Below are 23240 nucleotides of genomic sequence, written 5' to 3'. Positions count from 1 at the left end.
TGCATAGCATGTGGATTTTTTCCTCTTATTGGTGATTTATTTTGTGCGGAGTACGAAAATCGAACCAACCACAATAGTGGTGCAGGTGCGCCTGTCCTCAAATTGTAAACCTACATTCCAATTAGTCACCTTTTCGTATAAAAGGAGGGCAACGTAGAGAAACGACACGGTATGAAAACATACTGCTGTTGATTGTGAGTTGAATTGGTCGTATAGATTGATGGTGGTGTTCGTACAGCAGTGTTTTTTTGCTATCTTCAGGTTCGGCTTTGAGCGCTTTTGTATTTTTTGTTCACATAACATTTCGCTAGGTTACTAGTGTTTTCTGCCTGGATCTGGTTTTAAATCTAACTTGCTTGTTAATATAGATAAGTGATTACTGAAACTGACCTATAGATTATTGCACGGTTATCCAAGATACGACCAATCGAACTTGTCAGTGGGAGAGCTATGTTTCATATAAACGTTTCCAAATGTTAAGATATATTTTTGCTTTATTTCGTAATTTTATGATCAATTTTTATTCATTCTTTTGTGTATTAATGCTTTATTATCTCTAGATAGTCTCTTTTACTAAAGTAATAAAGAAAAAAGGAGCATGGCTACCACCGCCGTCCCACACACAGAAGATTTCCACATCCACAACATCACAAATCACACTGAATATCCCCGTTCAGGTCTCACAACTATTGTCCTCCCTTCTATCTACTACTTTATTTTCCTGGTCGGTTTCTTCGGGAATAGCATGGCGGTGATTGTGATCAGCAAGCTAGTAAGAATATTTATTTTTAGTAGGCTATTTAATTTACAGCAGAATAAAATTCTTTTTTTGGCAAAAATTGTCCTAAAATGCAAACATTATTGCATCACCGTATTGTAGGCAATTTTATTAAAATCTTTGTTGACTTTGTAGTCAAAAGGCAAATATAACTAGGACACTATATAAGCGCCTAACGCATATATTGTTTGACCGAAGCCAATTTTTTATTTAGCTTGAACCGTTGGATTTATTTAGTCCATACAAACTTTATGAAAAGTTTGCCTGTACTTTCTTAATTTTTTTTCCTGTTGAGTGTAGAATATGAATTTTCCTAATGTTCCATTCACGTATATTGATTCCGGGCCAGTGCTCCGCAACTGATGCGCCGCAAAACTATACCACATGTGTCCGCACTGGTCTAAGAAGGCCTTGGTATTTGTTTATTTCAATTAAAATCAACGCCGCGTTCTATAAACAGCAAAACAACTTCCAAAGAAACATAATTCACTCCAAATTTGGTAACTTCATGCTTTGACAAACTTGACTTGCATGAACTTGTAGAAATAAACTTGTAGTGTATCCAAAATTAGAGTAATCAACGCACTAAAGAGGGGCACACTATTGCATTACGGTTCCGGGTCACGCTATTTTTGTTGACCATAAAAGAGTTTCGCCGAAGCCGTGACTTCCTAATGAAATTTGTACCCCTACTTAGGTTGTTTACATGGCTTTTATTGAACAAAGTCTACAGAATCCCGTGTGACTCTGTGTTGATGACAACTTAGCATTTACGGTAGCCGCCGATATTATATCAATAGGAATTAGTGGTGTTTTTATTCGGCACACATAGATCACGAACCACAGCAACATATGTTAACTTTATTTGAAAATCGCACCACGCTTCTAAAATGTGGTTACCAACCCTATACCAAACCAGTTTTTATATAGTTAACATGTATTTTAATGAGCTGTAGTGTTCTAAAGATTTGTTTTTACAAAACTTGTGTATGCTGACGGTTTACATTGTCGCATATAATACTGTGGATGCAACCCACCACATAATGTGAATGTCCACTGTGTTACTAGGAATGGCGAAGGCCAAATAAACAAAGGATATTTTTTATTTATGTACAGAGGTCTTCTAAGAAGATAGCTGACCTCTTCATGGTAAACCTCGCTATAGCGGATCTCATTTTTCTAGGGACTTTGCCATTTTGGGCGACCGAATATGCAATGAACGGAAAGTAAGTGTTAATAAAAACATTTGCATCACAGAAAATTGTACTTAATGCTTCATCGATATTTTTTCTTTTTTTCTTCGCCACAAGTACCAATGTATGCCTCACAAAACTTGTGAGAAATGATTCGTTTTGTTGGTCTACATCGGGAACCTTTTGTCTAATCTAATTTACTCCACAAACTACCTTCCTGAATCGGGCAAATTTCCCGAACTAAATCAAATTTCGCACCAAAAAGTGCTTATATTTTGGACCTAGCTGTTGTTAACCCTGACCATAAGATTTAAACGACAAAACAAGTCCCAACAGGCACTATTAATGTTGATGGTTACTATAGTTCAAGCCCATAGGTATCATTATGGTCAGTCTAACGTATGTTGTTGTAGTTGGGTGTTTGGACGAATATTTTGCAAGATGGCAAGTACATTCACACTGTTTTCCTCATATGGGAGTGTATTTTTTCTCTCCCTGATGGCAATGGATCGTCTGGGAGTAGTCGTCTTCTACAAACGCTACAACCATCTCCGGTACATGTTATTTCAAAACATATAAACATAGCGGTTATGTGAAGTATTTTTAATATTAGGATTTAAGATAAACGGATCGTCAGGTATTTGAGCATTAATTTTGGACGTTCGAAAAATTTGGCTGTTATGGAATCCAATCACCTCAAGATTTGAGTTTTCGTAAAGATTTGAACCGGCAAAGCTAACAAATCAAGTTTTGTTATCTTTGTTTCTTTGGTGATCGTTAAAAAGCACAATAGCTTGGTAGCACGTCTCTTTTCATGAATCTTTCCCAATTAAAGTTACAAATATGATTTTAAAATCAATAAAATTTTACAACAATAGGTCCATACTCTGCACGTTGCCTGTTAGTTTTGGCTCAACAATAAAATTTGGTTCAGGTCCACTAAGAAGGCTGTAGCTGTCATATTAGTCTTGTGGTCTGCAGCTGTTACCACAAGCCTCGTCGCTGTGTATTTTCGGGACACCTACGTTGATAAAACCACCGGTAGGTTCGCTATTATTATTCTTTCAAACTTATATTTCATGTAAAGTTGCCTGCAAATCGTTTGTGGCAATTTCAATTTCAAATATAAATTTATGAAAATGTTGGGTAAGATTATGTTTGACAAACATAAAAACTTCAATCAATGATTCGCAATGAATCTGATTAATTGCCACTAAATTGAAGTTTGCATCATATATTATCACTAGTGCCGCTGGGTATTTTTCTAAAGGATTTTTTGCTTATTGAGATAAGTGTTAGCGAACAAACCGATTATACAGAGACTGTTTCCGAAGGAAGTTAATGAACAAAGAAGGTTTAGGTAACGCAATAATTTCAACAAAAGGTCGTTTTCAAATTTTTCAAATTTTGTTATTGCGCATTCACATTTTACAAAGGCATTTGTGACGCAACAATATTTTTGCTTGTCCGATGCAAAAATGTTTGTTGAAAGCACAATAAATCCTGGATAAATGTTTATTGTTCACGAAGCAATTTTGTTCAGATAACGCTGAGTGTTACCTGCTATATATATTTAAAGGGGTGAATATATAAATATTTTTTGTGTGTCGAGGAACAACAAAAAACCCTTACGTTGCCTTAACTACACGAAATAGTTTTTTGGTGCATCATAGTATCATAAGGGAATACCATACAGTATTAAACCTGATTTCCTTGTTCGTTTTAGGCCACACTCATTGCATGTGGTATTTCGATGAGAGCTTACAATCACACCTCGTCTGGTATTGTACACATTTTATGCTGAGGTAATGATTAATCCAGACGTGTCAATTTCTTGCTTATTTTCTTGTAAAGCTTTGCTTGTGTTGATTGAGTACATTTTTATGGTGAATCAAGTGGACGGTATTTGGAAGTCTTTATACCTTACTTGTATAAATTAAGCAGCAATACAGTCTATGGTCAACTTTGTATACGTGAGACGTTTTGTTTTCTACTATCTATGGTAAGTCATACTGACCATACTAGTGGTTCATTTGAAAAAAAACATCTATGCTATGGGAACTAGTTTAGTTTGTGAGGTAGGTTAGAAAAAAATCACGTGACAATGACAATGGGTGTCACTTTGCAAAACGTTTTTCAGGTTCGTCGTTGGATTTGCTGTCCCTCTTGTCATAACCTTCGTCTGTTACATCATTATATTTATCTATCTGCGCAACCGTAGGTCAAAAAAGAAGCTGCTCCGGAAAAAACAGGTGATAAGATCAAAATATTTCATTCCAGGTCTGTAATTTTGGTCTCTAAATCGCTTTCGACGGCCTCTTAGACTTAAAGTTTCTCCAGCAGTTTTTCAGACAATGAGCTTTTTGGGTAATATTCTTAAAACGTTTTGTAAATGTACGTGAACATATAGATTACCACAACAAAATGATCTATTCCGTTACCGTTTGGAAATGCCATGCAGATCATTTTGACCATTTACGTCACGCTTGGCCATGTTGTTATCCCGACCGTTGACAACTTTGTTTTCTTTTGCATCAAACCACGACCTCGGAACTAGCACGCGAAACTAGAGGGGAAAAACGTTACGTAACTCAAAACCCGGTTACATAACCCATAACCTTTCACCTGGTGAATGTGTTTCGATATTCCAATCAACATTACGTTGGTCATGTTAATTGGGAGAACACGTCGCCAAATAATGAAAATGAACGAAACGAAACCACTTACATGTAAGATTGATATGACTTGTGTTTCCTTTTAAAACGTATTGGCAGGTATGAGTAATTCCACAATCCTAATTAACCAAAGCAGGGTTTGTGTAATACGAAATGCGAAAAAGCACAAACACGTTTGTTTCGTTGCTGTTGTACCTTATCAAGTAATTGTTTTATTACAGGATCGCGTTACGCTGACGGTTATGGTGGTGATTGTTGCTTTTATCATATGTTGGCTCCCAAATCAAATATCCAACTTCATCTACGTAGCCCAGGGACTTGAAATTTTAGGTAAACTCGAAATTATTTGGAAATTTTAATTGAAAGTGGCCATTCGTAACTACAATTTAATCTTGCCATACGGTATTTTAAATTGTCTTGTCCAAAAAGTTATAATTTTTAAAACGTATTTTGAAAAAAAACCCAAAAACTGAAACGTTTGCGCCCCTAATTTAAAGTTGTTGGATGTATTGTCAGCTGTAAAATGCCTTTTTTATACGTTGTCGGTGTGGCTCAAGCAACGTTTAATTGAAACTAAAATTGTCAGCTATTTTGTAAAAACAATCTGCTAAATTTTGTCTTGAAATTGTTTATCTAGAACAGTTGTCTTCAACCTTTTTTTGTAAAGTCTTGCAACAAAATTGCCCCTCTCATGGGGCAGTCAAAGAAACATAATATTTAGTTGAAAATTACCGTAAAGAACCAATTAAAGCGAAGAAGGTATTACGAAAGGTTGAGGGCCATCCTTATTAAGTCGGTATTACAGTTCAAACTTCAGCAATTTATTGGTGATCCAATTGGTCTAACCAACCATCGCGTGCTGTTAGTTCAACCAGAATCACCGTCGGAGCTTCAGTACTACATCCATCTTTTCACCAACACCCTTGCATGGTCACACAGTTGTTTTAATCCAATCGTGTACGCTTTTATGAGGGAAGACGTGAGACACAAGGTTCGTTGGGGTTCGTCTTTCTCGGGCAATGACATGCCTGGTGCATCGCTTTGGACCAGACACGGTTTTTATACCTTTATTGGATGGTGCTTGCATATGTTTGCATTTACTCGCAGAAAAAACGGATAGATCTTAATTCACTTACGTCTTGGAACTTCCGTGTTTCAACACACACTGAACATAATCGTAAAAATGAAAAAAAACTATATGAAACTTAAATATATCTTTTTCAATTTGTTTTGTTTTCAACAAAAGCCACACTCTTTATTTTACTTTATTAATATTGGTTTTTGCATTCTAGGCTATGGAAATTGCCAGTTGTTTTGTCAACTTTGAAACCAGATCATTCGATCCAAATAAAACACGATCGACAGTAAGTAAAATTTTAAACAACGTAAAATTGTTGAGGTTCGTAAACGCCATTTTTTACCAGAAACTTACGCAAGTGAAACGTGGAACCTGCAGAGAAGAAATTGTTGTGAGAGCGAGAATATCTTACAACGCAACATGTGGAGGAGGGGTGAGTGAAATTAAAAAATAACCGTTTGTTTTTTAAACGGCAACAGCCCATTTTTTCCAAATCAAATAACAATCTGTAGATGCTGGTGTACTATTTATGACAGACTGACTGCTTCAAAGCATTATTTGCACGACATTTGCGATCTTATCCTCGCTTCATCAGGTGCTACAAATAGTGCTCAGTAAAATGTGGTAACAGCGCTAAAAACGAGAAAGCAAAACGCACGTAAAGGTGATAACAGATTTGTGCCTGTAGCGTTTTAGTGCGTGTAGCTCAAAAAGCACAGTCTCTATTGCGACCGTAGTTGATGATATGCATGGACACCCATATACCTTTCATGAACTATTTTTTTTATTGATTTTAAAATGTAGTGAACAGGACATATTGTCATCAAATGATATTCAGTAAGGCAAAAGTATGTACTTCATCCTTAAATAAATCTGCTTTATGTGAAAAGAATAAATACTAAATGTCCGGGTAAACAATTAACGCAGACCGGCAGTTTGAAAACACTATACCTTAGTAACTGTACGATTGATGCAGTTGCATCTGCAAATTTAAATACACGGCCCTTTAGTAACTCATTATCATTGCAGACGAATCCGCTGTCGTCGCCACCCCCACAGCCAAGAGAAGACCTCGCCGCTGTTCTGCTGAAAACATCCACTGTTTGACTTGTCTATGGTGGTCGTACAAGACATAGTGTTCGTGAAACTGGTGGCATTTCTGTATTAACACAAACTTGTCTCTTGCACAACTCTAGAGCTGCTGTGATGCAACTTGACAAAATTTATTCCAGCCAAAGTGTTATAACTTTGTCCAATTTTCTTGCCACGTTTTGGTGCTAAAAGAACAAATAGTACTGAAAATCTGTTAAATGTAAAAATTAAACTAGGCCTATACCAAAATTTTCACTATTCATCCGCCTAACAACTGAATAAGCAGAAAGTACCTCAGTTATGAATTAGCAAAAAAGAAGTGTCATCAACAACCATAAAAATTTAATTTGTAAAAGGAACACAACTGCATCAAATTTCCCTCTTGTGTATGGTGTGTATGTTTTTTATCCTGTGTACCTGTTTTAACTGCCAACCATTCGCTTTTTTAGTATTCTACTCAGGTCCTTATTTTTCGCATTTTGTGAATTTTTTGTACAGCATTCTAATGTTTTGTGAATTTATCGAGCCATCGTTTTATCGTATATTTTAGTTAAGTGTTTCCCAACCACTGGCCCCAGAATCATGATAACATACAGATTGGACATTTGTAAAGTTCACACCGTTTGTGTGAACGCATCTTTGACTTAAGTCTGTAATTGGTAACTTCATATCCCAGTAGTGGAAAAAAAACTCACTGAAAGAGCTTTCTGTACCTCTTAGAGGTAAAAAACCTTAACGCATATATTTCAAAATCGCTCGCCAAAAAAATTTTATTCAAAGTGGGACAAAGAGAGTTGAGAAGGATGGAAACTACTGCAATCTTGTCTTTACATGTGTGCATGTTGTATGGTAACAAACCATGTACCTTTTTACTCACGATCCCAACTGGAATAGTTGAGTCGTCAAACATTTATGCCCGATATGGATTTCTGCATCTCATTTACCGAATATCGCATTATTTTAGTTCACCGACAGTGTTTTCATGCTTTCTTGCCACTTTTGCTTTTCTGTATTTCGCCGTGCTGTCATTCACAAATGCATCATTTCGTACATTGTAATTTCAGCGCTAGATTATTAGAATTGCACAACACAATGACCTGTTCAAAGCAGTTTCCGCTGAGAGCCGCTTCATTGACAGCCGGTTTTTACTGGTTGGAACAGGTTAGCATCCTGACGTCATCAGGTTCAAACAACCTGATCTCTATCAGCGCTTGTTCGAACATTTAAACCTGAACCTGGAACGCTTGTAAAACTGCAGTGTCTGTAATAAGTCGTTTCCACGCAACTACAATAGCACAAAAGAAAATTTAAATCGTCTTCTTATGAAATCTGTTGGTTCTGAACAATGTTTTCTTTCAAAATATCTGAAACAAATTTTGCAACCAGTATTGCATAAAAACATTGTTGGGAGCATTTGGAAATCCACTACGATACTCGAGCCAATTGGTATTTTTATGTGCTTGCTAAAGAGTGAACATTCATTTCAAACTAAGGAAGGAAGGAGATCTGATAATGCAAATATCAACATGCTTATGTAAATATCAACATGCTTAAGGCCAAGTGTAACGTCCAATCAAATCACGGAAGCAGAAGCAAGCATTTCAATTAGGTTTGTGTTTCATTAATAAACGAGCTTGTGGCGATCTCGTCGGTTTATCGCTGTGCGATACGCCTTTAACTCATCGGTTTGTTGAGTAGTTGCCAAAGCTTTAAAGTCGAAATCTTGGGACGGAGTTTGTAAAGCAGACATGGTAGCACGCGAAAAGTTATCGGCGACTTTGTTGCTTTTCCCAATGATATGCTGCATATTAGTGGTGAACTCCGATATCGCCGAAAGATGTCGCTGTCGACGTGCAGTGGTTTTTGCCAAAGCAAAAGTGAGTGGTTTATGAGGTTACAACTTGACCTGTATACCAAGAAGAAAACCTGATCGGAATTCGCGGCCAAAATATCCTGGGTTCAAATCACGAAAAAGAAACATGGCAACAACTGATGTTCTTTGTGGTTTTAGTCGTTTCGGTTTCGTTACTGAAAGTACTACGATTCGTCATAGTCATAGATTTTTGTAACTTAGCGTGTTCACGTGGTTGCCCTTCACAATTTTACACCTTTGCACTATGTTGCTAGACGATCACAAATGCATGTTGAACACAATAAAATATAACAAGTTCCTTTCAGCACTCAAAAAGCTATGGTCAATTCGCCGAATTCGATTCGATTCTATATTTTCAGTTCTCGCAATAGGACAGTCTTTCAAAGTACGATAGAGATATAAGTCGAATATAAATGGGCACTGCAGGTCTACAATATTCAAGGTTTACATCAAAGATTCGACCCAGTGCTTATCGAATTTGGATTTGTTGTACTCGACGTCAGGAGTAAACCGGTTCCAACCGGTTGGAGTCGGTTTTCGGAAGGACTTTCAGCAACCCTGCAACAAATTAAAAAACCAACATTTTTATGTTGACTTCGTATGGAACTTGTATATTTTGAACAACACGTTTGTTTTGCATGAAAATGATATAAGCAAAAAACAGGTTAGATGTTGACAAGATGCTAAAGCTCAAATGCTGTTGTGTCTGTCGAAAATTGAAAACCTTTATTGGGTATCTAAACGAAACGTTTGGTATCTATAAGTGCAAATCGGGTCAGGTTGAATATTTAGCATCTGTCCGTTATTCTCGCACACATAAAAAAATGTATCACAATGTGTAGAAGCAAAAACAGTCATAATATTTACGGAGCTGCAGACAGACTCTTTCGACCTACAGGCAGTGGGGGGTTTCAGCAGGGTCGCACCGGTTCTAAGAATGTTATGACCTCCGCGAACCTGTTTTACGGTTGGTATAACAAGGGTATGTATAGGCATATGTTGCACTTTGAGCGCTGTATTCCCGCGGCTCATAATAAAGTGTTAATATCCCTAATAACGTAACAACTTACAAGCACGCGTGTTTATAACCCATTGTGCAAAACGTTCCATATTTATCGGCTCCTGGTCACTATGGCATGCTAGTAGTAAGAAAACCAGGTTTTGAAATATTTGAATCCTCCAATGCTTGCGAGGTCTTATCAGAATGTTGACTGAAAAGTACCGCAAAGTGGATAATTTAGTGCCTGCTTGTTCAGTACTACAGTGAGCTGCACTGACGAGACCTCACAAATGATTTCGGCAACTCGCGGCTATATCACTATTGGAAGAAGTTAAGTGGTTTTTACACAGTGGTTCGTCTCTGTTGTTTGGTTCCTGGTTAAGAGTACCCAACGGACGGACGTTGACTGAAAAGTACCCCAAGATGAGAAATTCAGAGCCTATACTCTAGTTTGAAACTAGAGTTCAGTGCTACAGTCTCCATCTGCACCTTACAAGTCGAAACAGTGTACAATGTACTATATGCAGCATATAGGCAATGTGTTAGAAACCTTCAAACATACTCACACTAACCTTGTGCAGTTTGTATACCTTGCAGTAAGCAATTCACATTCTTCAACGATACGTGAAGCATCATCGCCTCCCTTTGAGGGAGAAATCTGTGAAATTTGGCAAAGTTTCTTGTAGTAAAAATGCTACAATAAAGTTTTTTTATAGTAATAAAACTCTCATGTTTGAAGCAATGCAATTTTTATGAGCGTTTTTACCCAAACAGAGAAAGAACACCAACTTATTCAAAAATATTGCCAAAATTATAAAGTTTTTTGTTTCTATGCTTTGAACAGATAACGTACAGGTTATATTCTTGTGAAAATGCCAGAGGGCGTTATTAAACGAAGGCACAAAAACAATAAACTATTGGCAACACGCGTAGACAGTAATCCATGCAAAAAAACTGCAAACACGCGGTTTTAAATCCATAGAAATCTGCAAACACCCCTTTTTATCTGAGTGCCAAGAAAGGCCGCGCAACTGTGTTGGAATACTAAGAAATGTTATTACAAAGTGTTGCTTAATTGGTTTATTGCATTTTCTATGGGTCGGTCTTAACGGAATTACTTCTGTCAAATTTTATACTGGACTTTCCCTAATAGAATTTGGAAACCGTATAGGTCGACAGCCTTCGATTTAAATGCGTTGCATTCCAGCTACTAATTGTATGTGTGCCGATCTTAACTATTCCTTCACGCCATTTCTAGGAAAACCCTATTGGATCGCGCAGTCATATTTACACAAATTTGCCAAAATTTTCCAACAGTCATGCAACAACGGATAAGCCCACGCTGTATAAACAAAAAAGTGCAAAGGTTTCTAATTGGTTTGTCGTTTATGATTGCCTGGGATCCCCAGGCTTGCCTAAAGGCTGTACAAATCTATTTCCATTTTATATTTCGCGGCTTTACACCAAGTAAAAAACGAAATAACGTAAGCGATTTTCCTCTCAAAGATATCAATGCCATAAAAACAGTGTCCCAAATATGTCTAAAAAAGGTTTACAGGCTTCGCATTCCGGGCTTGTAACATTACTGCGATGTATAAAATAGGTCACACTTTTTGGGTTTTGTCGTTAAAACACTTTGTCACCGTTTGGTAAATGTTGGGAACCACTGGGCTATTGGGTGAATTCAATTAACACCAGAATATTGACAAATCTGTGGTCCGTACATATGGAATTCGGTAATATAATGAGGCATTTGGACAAGCTACCGACATACTATTAACACTTCGGGAGCAGCTTGTCGGTTGCTTGTTTTTCTGCGACATGATGACACTTTAAGAATTTTCTCCGCCCCTGAGGTCAATCCACATTTTTTCCCCGCGTCTGTAAGGGATTCGATGATCTTAAAGAAACGGAATACGGTTCATGTATTAATGAAACAGCAAAAACATGCTTTTACAACAGTACACAAAATTTTTGTCGAACCTTACTTCTATTTCAAATGTGTTTAAGCGAGGTAAGTTTTGCAGCAAAGTTGCTGATTCTCTGTTACTCAAAATTTGTGGCAAATCATTTTGTTTGTCTAACGATATGAACGATTTCGCAGCGCAAACCAATATTAACGCCATCGGTCAAAATAATGCCAGAATAAACTGTTTCGAATTGCGGTGGTATAACAAAATAAACGATTTGAACGCCCGGCCAGGCTTCGCAGCCAATCAAATCATGTTTATTTACGTGTAAAAACAATATACATAGAACTAAAATGGCATGGGCACCGATAAAACCATAATGGTTATCGAGTCAGGCGCCCATGTAAAGGTGATATACCAATAAGGAAATCTAATAGAGATTCGTGACCAGGTTATCCAGGGTTCGAATCCCGGTGTGGTCATAAAAAACATCGTGTTTAAAACCTGATTCGATTTTCGGTCCCGGACAACCTGGTTACGATTTCGTTGCAATATTGATAAGGAATCGAACACTAGTATTAAAAATAAAGCGGTAAACCTATGTTATAAACTTACAAAAAGGGTGTGAGGCAGAATAGAGTTTTGTAATTATCAGACACAATATTTGTCTGGTATATTAGTAAGTTACAACACATCCTGGTGAATGCATGTTGGTGTACTTGCAAACTGACCTTGGTTTTGAGATCTTTTCTCATGATGACGTATAAGATAGGGTTCATACAACTGTGTCCAAACGCGAGACAAGTACTAAACATGTGTATGTAGTACTGTAGAAGAGAATAACACTTTGGCTCGACTGAAAAACAAGACAAAGAAATCGTTCGTATGTTTTATAGTTTGATCTACAAACAGATAAAAATTGGCCAACTTTTTCGACCTATACGGTCTCATCAGTGCAGCTCGTGCATCAGACGACTTTGCCGACCAAAATAAAAGTGTTTGCGAGTCGAAAAGGCTATTGTTTAGCAATTGTTATCTATAGTCCTGTCATTTCGCGTAATTCCACAGTTTAACATAAGCTTGCTGTTGCAGTTAGTAAAAGGTTTTATAACGGTGAAGACTGTACATTAAAACGTGTGCGTGGCAAAACTGCACTAAAAACTAACTTACACATATTAAGATACACAAACAGTTATCACCATTTAACGTGGACAAAAACATCCTCGTTATCCACCTCCACAAACGACATCATTTATAAATGACATTCAGTTTTCTCGAACAATTCTGCACTAGAATTGGTCGCATAAATATTTAACTTTATTTGCAGGCTTGCAGGTTTCAGATAACGGCGCGGCCCGGATTTTAGAGGGAATGACGGCAAGTTAGATGCAGCATTAGGCGGCTTGTCAGTGATGAAATACTTTTGTTAGGACGTTGTACGCGTTTGACAAGTGAACTTTAACTTTACCAGCAGTGCCAACACCCTCCTATAAATATTTGATTTCAGTGGGTAATTGCTGTGACCAAAACTGTTCTCCTTTTCAAATGTAATTAATCATTCTGGGACAACGGATAACTGCCAAAGAGCGCGAAACTTCAGCGTTTCATAATTTAAGAGAGGCTGTAGGATCGAGAGGTTTACCGCAAAGTATTTGGGACTATCGCGGCGTAATCCTAATCCACGGATGTAATCCAAACCCCTGTTTTATTCACAAAGCAAATGCCCCTAATCTGCATGAACGTTTTATTGCTAAGGCATCCAAGACACAGAGATAATCCGAACTAACAGTTTTTGAAGCACCACATAATAATGTTTTTATATCCATGTATGTTCTTATGTATTCAAGTAGAATGATCCTGGATTTTATTTGCAATTCGATGCGAATGATGTTCTGTCACAAATTTTTGATCACGGGATCACCATTTGTGTACACAGCATAACAGCAATGCGAATAACGCAGTGCCAGGCATATCAAGTATGACAAATATCGATTTACTCTGAGGGGCTTTAATGATTTGACATTTTATGCTTGTATGCCCTGCGTCTCGACAAAATAAGTGAGGAACCGGAAAAGTTTTAAATGATATTCTTCAAAATGTCGTATAATACGGATACTATGGATTATATGCCAAAGGAGAAACAGATTTAACGTAAATGTAAGTTGTAAGTTTCCCGAAGTGATCAATATTAAACAGAGGTTAGAGCAACAAACGGATCTAAATTTAAAAATTCTTTTGATCAAACCTACTTACAAAATCTGCCGCATGTTGTTTTAGACAAAAACCATTCCCCGCGGAGGACCTTCGTGTTGGTGTCGAATTGGGAAGCAAACAAGTTAGTTTCGATTTTTTTGATTGACGTCGGAAGGTGAATTTTAACTCTGTACGTTCTTGCTCAGGGTTTTACGCCAAGTTAATATATATTTTTGTATGGTTTGCGCTTTTTTAACTCTAAGTAAGCTTTCAACATGTTTTTATGTAAACCAACGACCATTAAGCTTTATCTGAAAACAGCTTGCATGAAAACCGTTTTTACCTTCAAATATACCGGAGTTATTCACAAATAAGTAATATTTAGCTGGATTAGAAAACCCAAAGCCTGTTTTAGCAAGATTGGCATTTTAGCTTTGGCGTTTTTATTCCGAATAGTTAACTGCAAATTTTTCGCACCTAGGTAATATTTGTGCAAAAAAAGCCATAATATTGGAGAGCTGCAGACAGGGTGTGTACACGCACTGTTTCTGTTGAAGTGGCGCTGTGCTAGCTTCTACACTAGCAGGCACACTAAATGCCTGTGGAAACGGTACCACAAGGTGGAAATTAGTGAGCCTGCTAGTGTAGAAGCTAGCACAGTGCCACTTCAACAGCTGCACTGATGAGACCTTACAGGTCGAAAACAGTGCGTGTAGTTAATATTTATTTCACGTTAATCAAACGTAATTATTTCACGATGACACAGCATGCTACATGGTACCACATATTTATCGTCGCCCCAAAAAACACTAAAAACCAAAAAAATTCTAAAAACACCAGAAATTATCTGATAAAAACTTACCCAGCAAACCTAAAGCTTGTGCCGCGTAGACCACGTTCGAAATTTGGTTCGGCAACCAGCAAACCACAAACACCATTATTACGACCAGGACTAGCACTGTGACGCGATCCTGCAACTTTCCGGTTAATCTTCCACGGGTTTTCCTGGTTTTGAGAAACACAGCGATGCTGGTGTAGCAAATAGCGATGATCAACAGAGGAAATATGAACCCGACTAACGATCTGAAATGTTCACGGTCTTTAAAAATGTGTTTTATTTCAATTTTTAACCTATCAGGGTAGGGGTGGCCAACGATTCGCCTCCCACAATTTTTTTTTTGCTTTTACTGGAGTTTCAACGCCAACCGTTTGTAAAAGGATGTTGACTTTGTATCAAAATAAATTTAGGTGCAGTTTAAAGTGACCCAAATCTTTGACTGTGTTATTTCTTAACAAAAAGAAAAAAATTACTACACAATGTCCTGTAGGCCAATCCTTTACTTTTTAGAGTTTACGAACTTGTTGGCGTAGTTTAATTCAACCCAAACACACATTTAAATTGCCATTGGACAAGTAGCTAAGTTAAAGAAAGGGCATTATCTTAGTGTAGGTAGATGCATGGTTACGCGCCGACTGATATTAGACAAATTAGTTTACGATATTCATTTAGGGTAATGCGAGGTACTGCAATATATACATATATATATATATAAATCTTAAACTTCTACACTGTATCAGGATACAGAACCGTCATAATAAAATTCCTATATTCCGACGTGAGGTTTTGGCATATTTGCATAGACATTGTGTATTGCTCTAAACTTGTTAAATTATGCATGATACGTTGAAGTGATATGGGTGCCGGGCGCCGATAATAACGGAAAATATATCTTTGAAACGAATGCTGTTTCACGGCAGTTTGTTTATTAAGAGATTAAATTACCATAAATGTTTAGCTTTTAAATATTATATCAACCCTTTGTTAACTGTCTAAGAAACTTTCGTTTCAGGTTAAAATCTTTCAGTCTTCTTTAATTAGACATATATATTTCGCTTCGTTAAAAGCATCATCAGTGTCTTATTCAAATAGAATCTTTTTAACGAAGCGAAATATATACGTCTAATTAAAGAAGACTGAAAGATTTTAACCTGAATCGAAAGTTTCTTAGACAGTTGTTATATATATAATAAGGTGGAAATCTTCAGGGCCAAATTGCAACAGAATGGGAAATAATACCCAAAATCAATTCTCAACCCTTTGTTGGTAATATTATACGACAAAGCATTTTTCACTTGTTTTGAAACCACGTTAATTTGGCATTTTATAGAAAAAAACGAATGGTACAATTTGTCGACGGGATTTTCATTGTACTGCGGCCATAATAATTAAAGCCAACGTGATCACATTACGCCCCCGCCGACTCACCTGGACAAGATGTGGTCACATTACGTCACCGTCGACTCACCTGGACAAAACGTGAACTAAGAAGAACGGTTTTCGATCCGGAGCGGTTTCGTTGAATTTCCATGTGCAGTGGTACTTCCCTGTGACAGAATACTTGATGGGGAGGTTTTAGATAAAATCAATGGCGAGGAATTTGGCAGCGGAAACGCCCGCAGGTAGCGGATAAATGTCGTTTTTGGTGCACGGTTTGCAAACATCGATTAATGACATCGAAATAACAAGGTTTTCAACAAACTTGTTTGCAAATTGAACCAATTTTATCATTTAATGTTTAACATAAAATGAACATTATCGTTTATTCGGGAATTTGGCTAAAATACGGTTTGTGATCCGCAGACTATATGTTGATTAGGAGGCTTTACGAAATACCTGGTTCAGTTTGGATGATCCCACGGAAAACTGCTGGAACAACACTGAGGCAAATGGAGATGAACCAAATGAACACTGATCCAACCACAGCACTAAAACGACTCCTGTGAATATGAAATGAAGCATTTATAAGTCTGTTGAAAAGCATGTCGGCATATTTGGAATTTGATGGATTATCTATAAGCGTTCACTATTTGTCTTTTTTGAAACGTAAATGGAAAATTTTCGTTGGTTATGAATATGTTGTCACAGACAGTTCATTTTAATCACAAAAAAAATATGTATTTCCGAAATGTTATCAAAAAATCTAAGCGTATTTTAGCAGTTGCGCCCTCTTTGTTCATTTCCGTCGCGTAATTTCCTTTCCTTTGGGTTCGCTGCTGTGTTTGTTTTATTCTCTGAAGAAGCCTAGTCGTTCGTACAGGCGAAACGTCAAAAAATAAAATAGTGTATATTTTTTGATTTTTCATCGGAAGAACAGTTTAGTATCCATCAAAGGTCAAAACTCATTTTTACTTTTCAGCGGACTTCAGTGTCGATATTTTGTTGCTATATCAAAGCATAATATGATACGCTACAACAAACTGTGTTGAACGTTTATAACCTTGGTTTGAGTCTTGTGGTCAAAAAAATACAGATTGTAAGCTCTTGGTTTGCTGCGGTTATCCAGACTTAGTGGTAAAATCAAGCTCACGGTGAGTTCAGTGAAGCCATCAGCGGGCACTGCTGGGTATTGCAAAAAACGCAACGTTTGCGCTTTTAATGCATCCTATACATAAATAATTTAGGCGAAATTTCCATACCAGTAAATGCGTCTGGACTATAATTAACACATACAGCAACAGGTGTGAGAAAATGAGATGTCAGCTTTGATCAAAACATGTTTGTCCGCAAGGGAAAACACATCGGAACACCCATTACTCTTATCTAGATTTAACAACTCGATGGAGTGTTTTCGACAAGCTGCGAAAGATCGCATGGCGCCTGAAAACTTTCGACAACTTTGGAGAATTAAATGATTTTCGTTATGTTTGGATGGAAAGCCATTAGTCGGGATAAAAAACAGGACTTCTCCATTCGATGCAAGACTGGAAATGCCGAAGAAAAGTAAACGCAAACAAGGAGCATCAGATATGGAGGAGGCTTGGAGGAAGGAAAAAGAGAACCACGTTGACAACTCAAGTCAAGCATGTTATTTGCGACAATGTCGCCAACCACAGCTTTCTAGCAGGACTTTTCCATTCAATGCAATTATTACGTCGAAATATTCAAAATTAAATATTGCCTTTTGTAAAGTTTTGCATGCTGTCATTCTTTTTTACGAACTGGATTCCTTGCGACGGCGGTTACTTCGCAAACAAGCGTTAATTCAAAATTTGTTCAATCTAATTTCTACATTTTTCGCAATAAAATTTACAACGATGATATAATTTCAATGCACGTTTCGTCTTTATGAACACACACTACATTACAGCGGCAATGCACAATCTGTTTCCGCAACAAATGTCAACAAACGTCGTATGTGTGGCAATTAAATTATGCAATCAAAATACTTTCGTTAGTATTGGTTCGTATCACATCAATCCCAAGCGTCCACCTTCATACGTCAGTATAAACAGGAACATCAACAAGGGCCGGATGCCTTCGCCGATGCATTAGCGGCCCAGTGACACCGGGTTAAATTGATTAGAGCTGGCTTAAAAGCACGGTGATGACATTAGATGCCGGACCTTGAAGATTTCGCCTCCTCGCAAAATCAAAGTGGGCTGAATATAACACACCAACAGGCGCATTCCTTCCAACAGGGCCGGTTCGAGTAATTGCGCAGCCCGATTAGAAAAAAAGAATGCGGGACATGGATTTTTACCTAAATAAAGCCCTAACATATCCCAGTTAAGTTTGATAGTTTTAACCCCAATTTACCGTTTTCGGAACCCTATTTTAAGCGCCTGGCCTTCCCCTAAACTTGCGGGGCCTATTTCACCAAGTCAGGCCGGGACTGCCCTCCAAAAAACATTAACTTTCAATTTAACTCTTCAACGCGATTAGTGCCGTTTAGTTATACATATCCTTAAGCCCCATAATAAACACTACGACACAATATGAACGATAGACGACATGTAGTGCGGAGTACGCACCAGTGGTATATTTTTTTTAACTTGAGTAATTTGATACCAGGAACGCTGGTATTGCCAATTACGGACAAAATTGTATAAAATAGGTTGTATAACGTGCTGCTGCACTCCTATTCAACCATCCTGTTGCAACAAGGCATACTTAATTGCCGCGCTAATTTTTTATTGAAACTCGGCTTTAAAAACTGTTTCTGCAACCATTGATTGCATTTCAATGCGCGTTTAACTTTTAAAATGCAACTATAGCATGATTTATTGCATTTGGATATCGCTTATTGTTGTGAAAGTCGATCCACGTCCATATATAATTCGCACATGTCAGAACGACAGGCGTTTATTAGTCCGAAAACAGGTTTAATTGCACCATTTTATGCCGCGCTTATGCACGTTCCCTGCCATTATCCCAGTGTGAATGCCTTTCTGATCGCTTGCGTGACGTGGAAATGTCAGTCAAGCTTGTCATGCCAACGTAGTCGCGAATAACCTCTAGAGGGTAATTACGTCACACTCCCGTGGGGACATTGTCATGTTACGCGCTTCTCGTCGTTTATCAAAATATGCTTAATTTCAAGTGATAAAAAATACGCGATTCCTCTATAACAGCATTTTATGAGGTTTATTTAATGTCGGTTAAGTTAGAAACACTCATTGAGCCTAAAATCTGTAGTATATACAAACATGTATTAATCCCATTTTACAATGAAGTCTTAATAAATATTTTTAAACATTTTAAAATTCAAAACGGCTAATGCTGTGGGTAGCAGCATGGGCTAAATCACCGTTCTGATAATCCTTTACACTGACAGGATTAGCGTATAACGCCCCCTACTGCAGCGGAAGGTCCACGTAAACCGCTAAACTCAAGTCGTATTAAATATATATGTAAGGAATTGCACTTGTTTTCCTTGAGCGAGGAAAGCATTCACATTGATTGCGCGCCTGCCCTTTGTATACATACATTGTCCCTCACCACGGGTAGCTTTTTAACAGTGAAATAATTCAATACGTCCTGTGGTTTGACTTGGCGCGCAGTTCTTTAGTTAATAAATTGTTGACATAAACATTCTACCTTCAAGATTCGCCGTTTAATTACATTGAAAAAAATTTGAAAATTGAAAAAAACTATATGTTTACTTACCTAAAGTCACGACAAACGTTGACAAGAACTATGGCCGCCAGTCTGTCCACGGCCATCGCGGTGAGAAAGAATATGCTGGCGTACATGTGAAATAAGGTGCTGCCACTTGTAAGTCTGCAGAGCACGTTGCCGAATATCCACCTGAAACAGGTTGAAACCGGTTTAAACCGGTTAGGTAGCATGCATGCTTTGGAAGCGGAAATTTCCAATTATTACACAAACTTGATTTGTTGCTATGCCAGTGAACTTTCTCATTAAAACTTATCAATGCCGCTTTTGGAAGGAAGATAAATTATGGCAATTCCACGGTCATAAATTATGCGAAAGAGCGGTGGCGCTTGGAATGAGCCTGATATCCTGATGTTATTCGAGTAGAAAAGGTTTGTATGCATCTATACAGGTTTTCCGGGTATTTAAAGTATCCCAAGTTTGCCATTACGTAGGCTCTTGAACATCTTAACATATTAACGTTTCGGTACAGCGCATTTAGACCATCATCAAGTACACCAAAGTGTTCCTGCTTTCCAGTGTTTACATGAAAAAAGGCATGTAGGTTTCATACAGAGAAGCGAACAACTGGATTAACCCGTAATTGAAAGGTTGTACATTACCGGTAGACCTGTGCTATGGGTACTTCTTGTTTTTCTCCATTAGAAAGTCAAGCGCCCGCCGCATAGGCGTCTAAGCACCATTCTAATGCCCTCAACTTGTCAACGAGAGAAAAATAAGCAACAGTTTCATAGGCAAAAAATCCACGTGACCGCCTAATTACCTGTTATTCAAAGCCAGCTCTATAATCCAAAACGGCAGCATGGACACGAATATGAAATCGGCAACGGCCAAATTCGTCACGTATATATCCGTTATGCTTCGTCTGGCAACCTGCACATAGATTTACACAATGAGTATACAGTATGTTCAACAGATTACAACAAATTTGTTAAACTATCAGCCTTTCCAAGTGCTGTATCTGATTCATCGGATAACAGGTGTTATCTACAGTTTAAGGAAATTACGGCCTACAGTCCAAAGTACAACACCCACTATTTGAAAAGATATAAAATATTTATGTGCTACCTTTGGCAGACAATAAATAGTTTTAAAAGATTGTGTGCCACTGTGGAAATTTACCTGCGGTTACGTTTAACCTGCTCTACTGCACACTTATTTATGCTCGTAAGAAAAATCCCAGTTCTTAATCTTTCCAAATCAAAACCGAAAACCGCGTAAGTGTTTTATTTTGCTACATTGAAGATCTTTGCATTGTCAAGCTAACGAAAGTCATCAAATCATAATAATGTTCAGGTATCATGTCGAGCCAGTCAAGCGACTGTTTAATAATGCATGGACTCGGTCTGATTAGTCAGTTTGTCTATCAGCGCACTCGCAATTCTGGACTTGCAACATGCTTTTGTTTCAACTTTCGCATTGCATTGCTCTTGCGTATTTCGTTTGTGCGTTGTGTTGTTTTTTCGTATTAACAAACAGCAGTTTTTCTGACACAAGATTTTTGGTGTGACGAAATCTTGAGGTATTTTGCTTGTTGCCAAATTCTGTATTAAATCCTAAGTCGTTTGTTTCACAAAGTTTTAATTGACGTATATAATTTTATTTCGCTTATGCTTGGAAAGAAAGCACCAGTTTACTTATGCGGTTGAGGAAATTTGCAACTATGGTTCGGTGGTCTTTGTTGCCCATAAAGCTATCAAGGGAGTCCGGTGATATCAACATTTGCTTGTTAAGTTTTCGATTAACATTGGGTGCCACAACAAAACAAAAATTTAATCTGTTGCCAAAACTTTAGTAAGTCTAAGTAGAATATGTTCCTATACCGGCCTATTGAAACCGGTTTTTAGTAACATAAAAGCCCAGAACAAATACCTTGAACTGCAAAACATAAAGTACTAGGCCGTTTCCGATCCAACCGATCACACACACCAGGGAAAATATGGTTGGTAACACGATAGTTTTCACAACCAATTCGGTGGCGAGGCCGCCGTCGCCATCTTCACCAACACCAGCGACTTCATCAGCAGAGCAATTCATCGCAATTGATTTTATACAGATACCTACGATAATACAAAATATACAGATATAGGTAAGTGGCTGATGCATAGGATCAACTCTCTATTCACATATTGCGTTACTTATCTAAGAATTGCATTGATAGATAGACACATAGATATCGTAAATAAGATAGTTGTTTTCAAGGTTGAAACAATTGCATAACCACGCCTTGCCATGTGATTAACAGGACGTTCTTAACTAAGGTCTAAGACTCGCAAACTACCTCCTATAAGCATTTCCCAAAATTGCCCATTAAACCTACATCTCTACAGCGGATTAAAACAGACAATGCAATTAAAACGTCTTTTCTTTTGCGTTTCGGGACCACAGTTTTACCTGTCAGCAATTTGCCCAAGCTTTTATTACAGAGAACATCAGTTTTGCACTAACTCTTCGAAACATATTAGAAAATACAGTTCTGTACTTTTGGATTTTTACGTATATTCATAATTTATAATCGAAACAATCTATTATACCGTTACAAATACCAACGCTATGCCGTATTCCACCATGCTAGCTGTAAGATTGTTAAAATGTTCGACTTCCTGAATCTCTAAGTAAGTGTTTCCAAAAAACTTTTTCTGGCGTCAGAAACGGGAGGCAAACATTCTTGTGTTATTACCTAATGCATTTTTTTCCTTTTTTCCTTTGAAATTCTTCTAATGCGTTTTTGTCCAAATACTTCGACACGTTTAGTAGTTTTTGCCTGATATAAATATACAGCTTACAAACCCTTTTTTTGGTGTCCTGGAACTCTCGGGTTTCGCGTAAACCATTTGAGAATCTCGGCGACGCTGCCCTTACTTGGGGCAACAAGCAAATAATCCCGAATAAAAAAACTAGAAATTGTCAGGGCAGCTTTGTGCGGATGCTCTGAGAGGCGGAATTCATCACGTTTTTTTCGTAAAGCCGATTTGTACGAGTGCTTTTCACGATATACGTAAGTTTAATAGTATTAGAGACAAATGAAGTTGATCGATTTATTCCTAACACTTTAAAGCAGACCAAACGTCTATGTTGATTGGTACCTAGTTTGGTACCCAACGGATCGACGATTGACCGAAAGGTACCACAAAGTGAAAATCTGTGTGCCTGTTAGTCTACCAGCTATAGCCTGTGCCACGGTCACCAACTGCACTAATTAAATGTGTAAATGATGTGAGTATTAAACTCTGTCTATACACAAGTCGTTTACCGCGCTGCTGGTATTGCAAATACGTTATTGGTTGCACAGTCGCCACCTCTAAATGCCTACGAGCTGTCTGCTACAAACCCGCTGTAAGCTTCGCTGTACTGTTTTTTTCCCAGTGACAACGGTGTGGAAACCATTTTCTTTTATTGTCGCCCCTATGCGTCAAGCTTTTGCCGGCGCTCTTGTCCGCAAGGTGACAGGCGCACGCAAAACTAGCACAAATACAGTACTTTCATGATGTC

At 37.8% G+C, this 23240-nt stretch overlaps 2 protein-coding genes across 2 annotated transcripts; one reads left to right on the top strand and one right to left on the bottom strand.

The window, feature by feature from the left end:
- The first annotated feature begins 598 nt into the window (after positions 1-598).
- Positions 599-6831, top strand: LOC145909338 (type-2 angiotensin II receptor-like). The gene is made up of 11 exons (XM_082996731.1): positions 599-772; positions 1895-2004; positions 2385-2525; positions 2906-3012; positions 3698-3776; positions 4112-4223; positions 4868-4976; positions 5522-5637; positions 5939-6010; positions 6071-6157; positions 6754-6831. Exons 1-11 carry the CDS (start codon positions 599-601, stop codon positions 6829-6831), a joined length of 1185 nt encoding a protein of 394 aa, XP_082852857.1.
- Positions 6832-9138: 2307 nt separating this feature from the next.
- On the bottom strand, positions 9139-21785 carry LOC145909337 (apelin receptor B-like). The gene is made up of 10 exons (XM_082996730.1): positions 21621-21785; positions 20512-20621; positions 19740-19880; positions 16467-16570; positions 16099-16177; positions 14655-14875; positions 12331-12455; positions 11464-11589; positions 10262-10383; positions 9139-9247 (listed from the first exon to the last, which is right to left on the bottom strand). The coding sequence occupies exons 1-10, from the start codon at positions 21783-21785 to the stop codon at positions 9139-9141; spliced, it is 1302 nt and encodes a 433-aa protein (XP_082852856.1).
- Positions 21786-23240: the final 1455 nt, after the last annotated feature.

Source organism: Ascidia mentula, chromosome 7 (assembly GCF_947561715.1).
Source record: "Ascidia mentula chromosome 7, kaAscMent1.1, whole genome shotgun sequence".
Taxonomy (NCBI): domain Eukaryota; kingdom Metazoa; phylum Chordata; class Ascidiacea; order Phlebobranchia; family Ascidiidae; genus Ascidia; species Ascidia mentula.
The sequence above is the reverse complement of the archived record's forward strand: the minus strand, read 5'-3'. Positions and strand labels throughout refer to the sequence as shown.

Excerpts from the sequence above, each read along its gene's own strand:
- LOC145909337 (XM_082996730.1), bottom strand. The coding sequence starts at position 21,785 with ATGAATTGCTCTGCTGATGAAGTCGCTGGTGTTGGTGAAGATGGCGAC. Across the intron at positions 16,178-16,466 it reads GATCATCCAAACTGAACCAG|GGAAGTACCACTGCACATGG; the intron begins GTATTTCGTAAA and ends ATTCTGTCACAG. Across the intron at positions 12,456-14,654 it reads ACAAGCTTTAGGTTTGCTGG|TCGAGCCAAAGTGTTATTCT; the intron begins GTAAGTTTTTAT and ends CTTGTTTTTCAG.
- LOC145909338 (XM_082996731.1), top strand. The coding sequence starts at position 599 with ATGGCTACCACCGCCGTCCCACACACAGAAGATTTCCACATCCACAAC. Across the intron at positions 3,777-4,111 it reads TGTACACATTTTATGCTGAG|GTTCGTCGTTGGATTTGCTG; the intron begins GTAATGATTAAT and ends AACGTTTTTCAG. Across the intron at positions 6,011-6,070 it reads CAAATAAAACACGATCGACA|AAACTTACGCAAGTGAAACG; the intron begins GTAAGTAAAATT and ends ATTTTTTACCAG.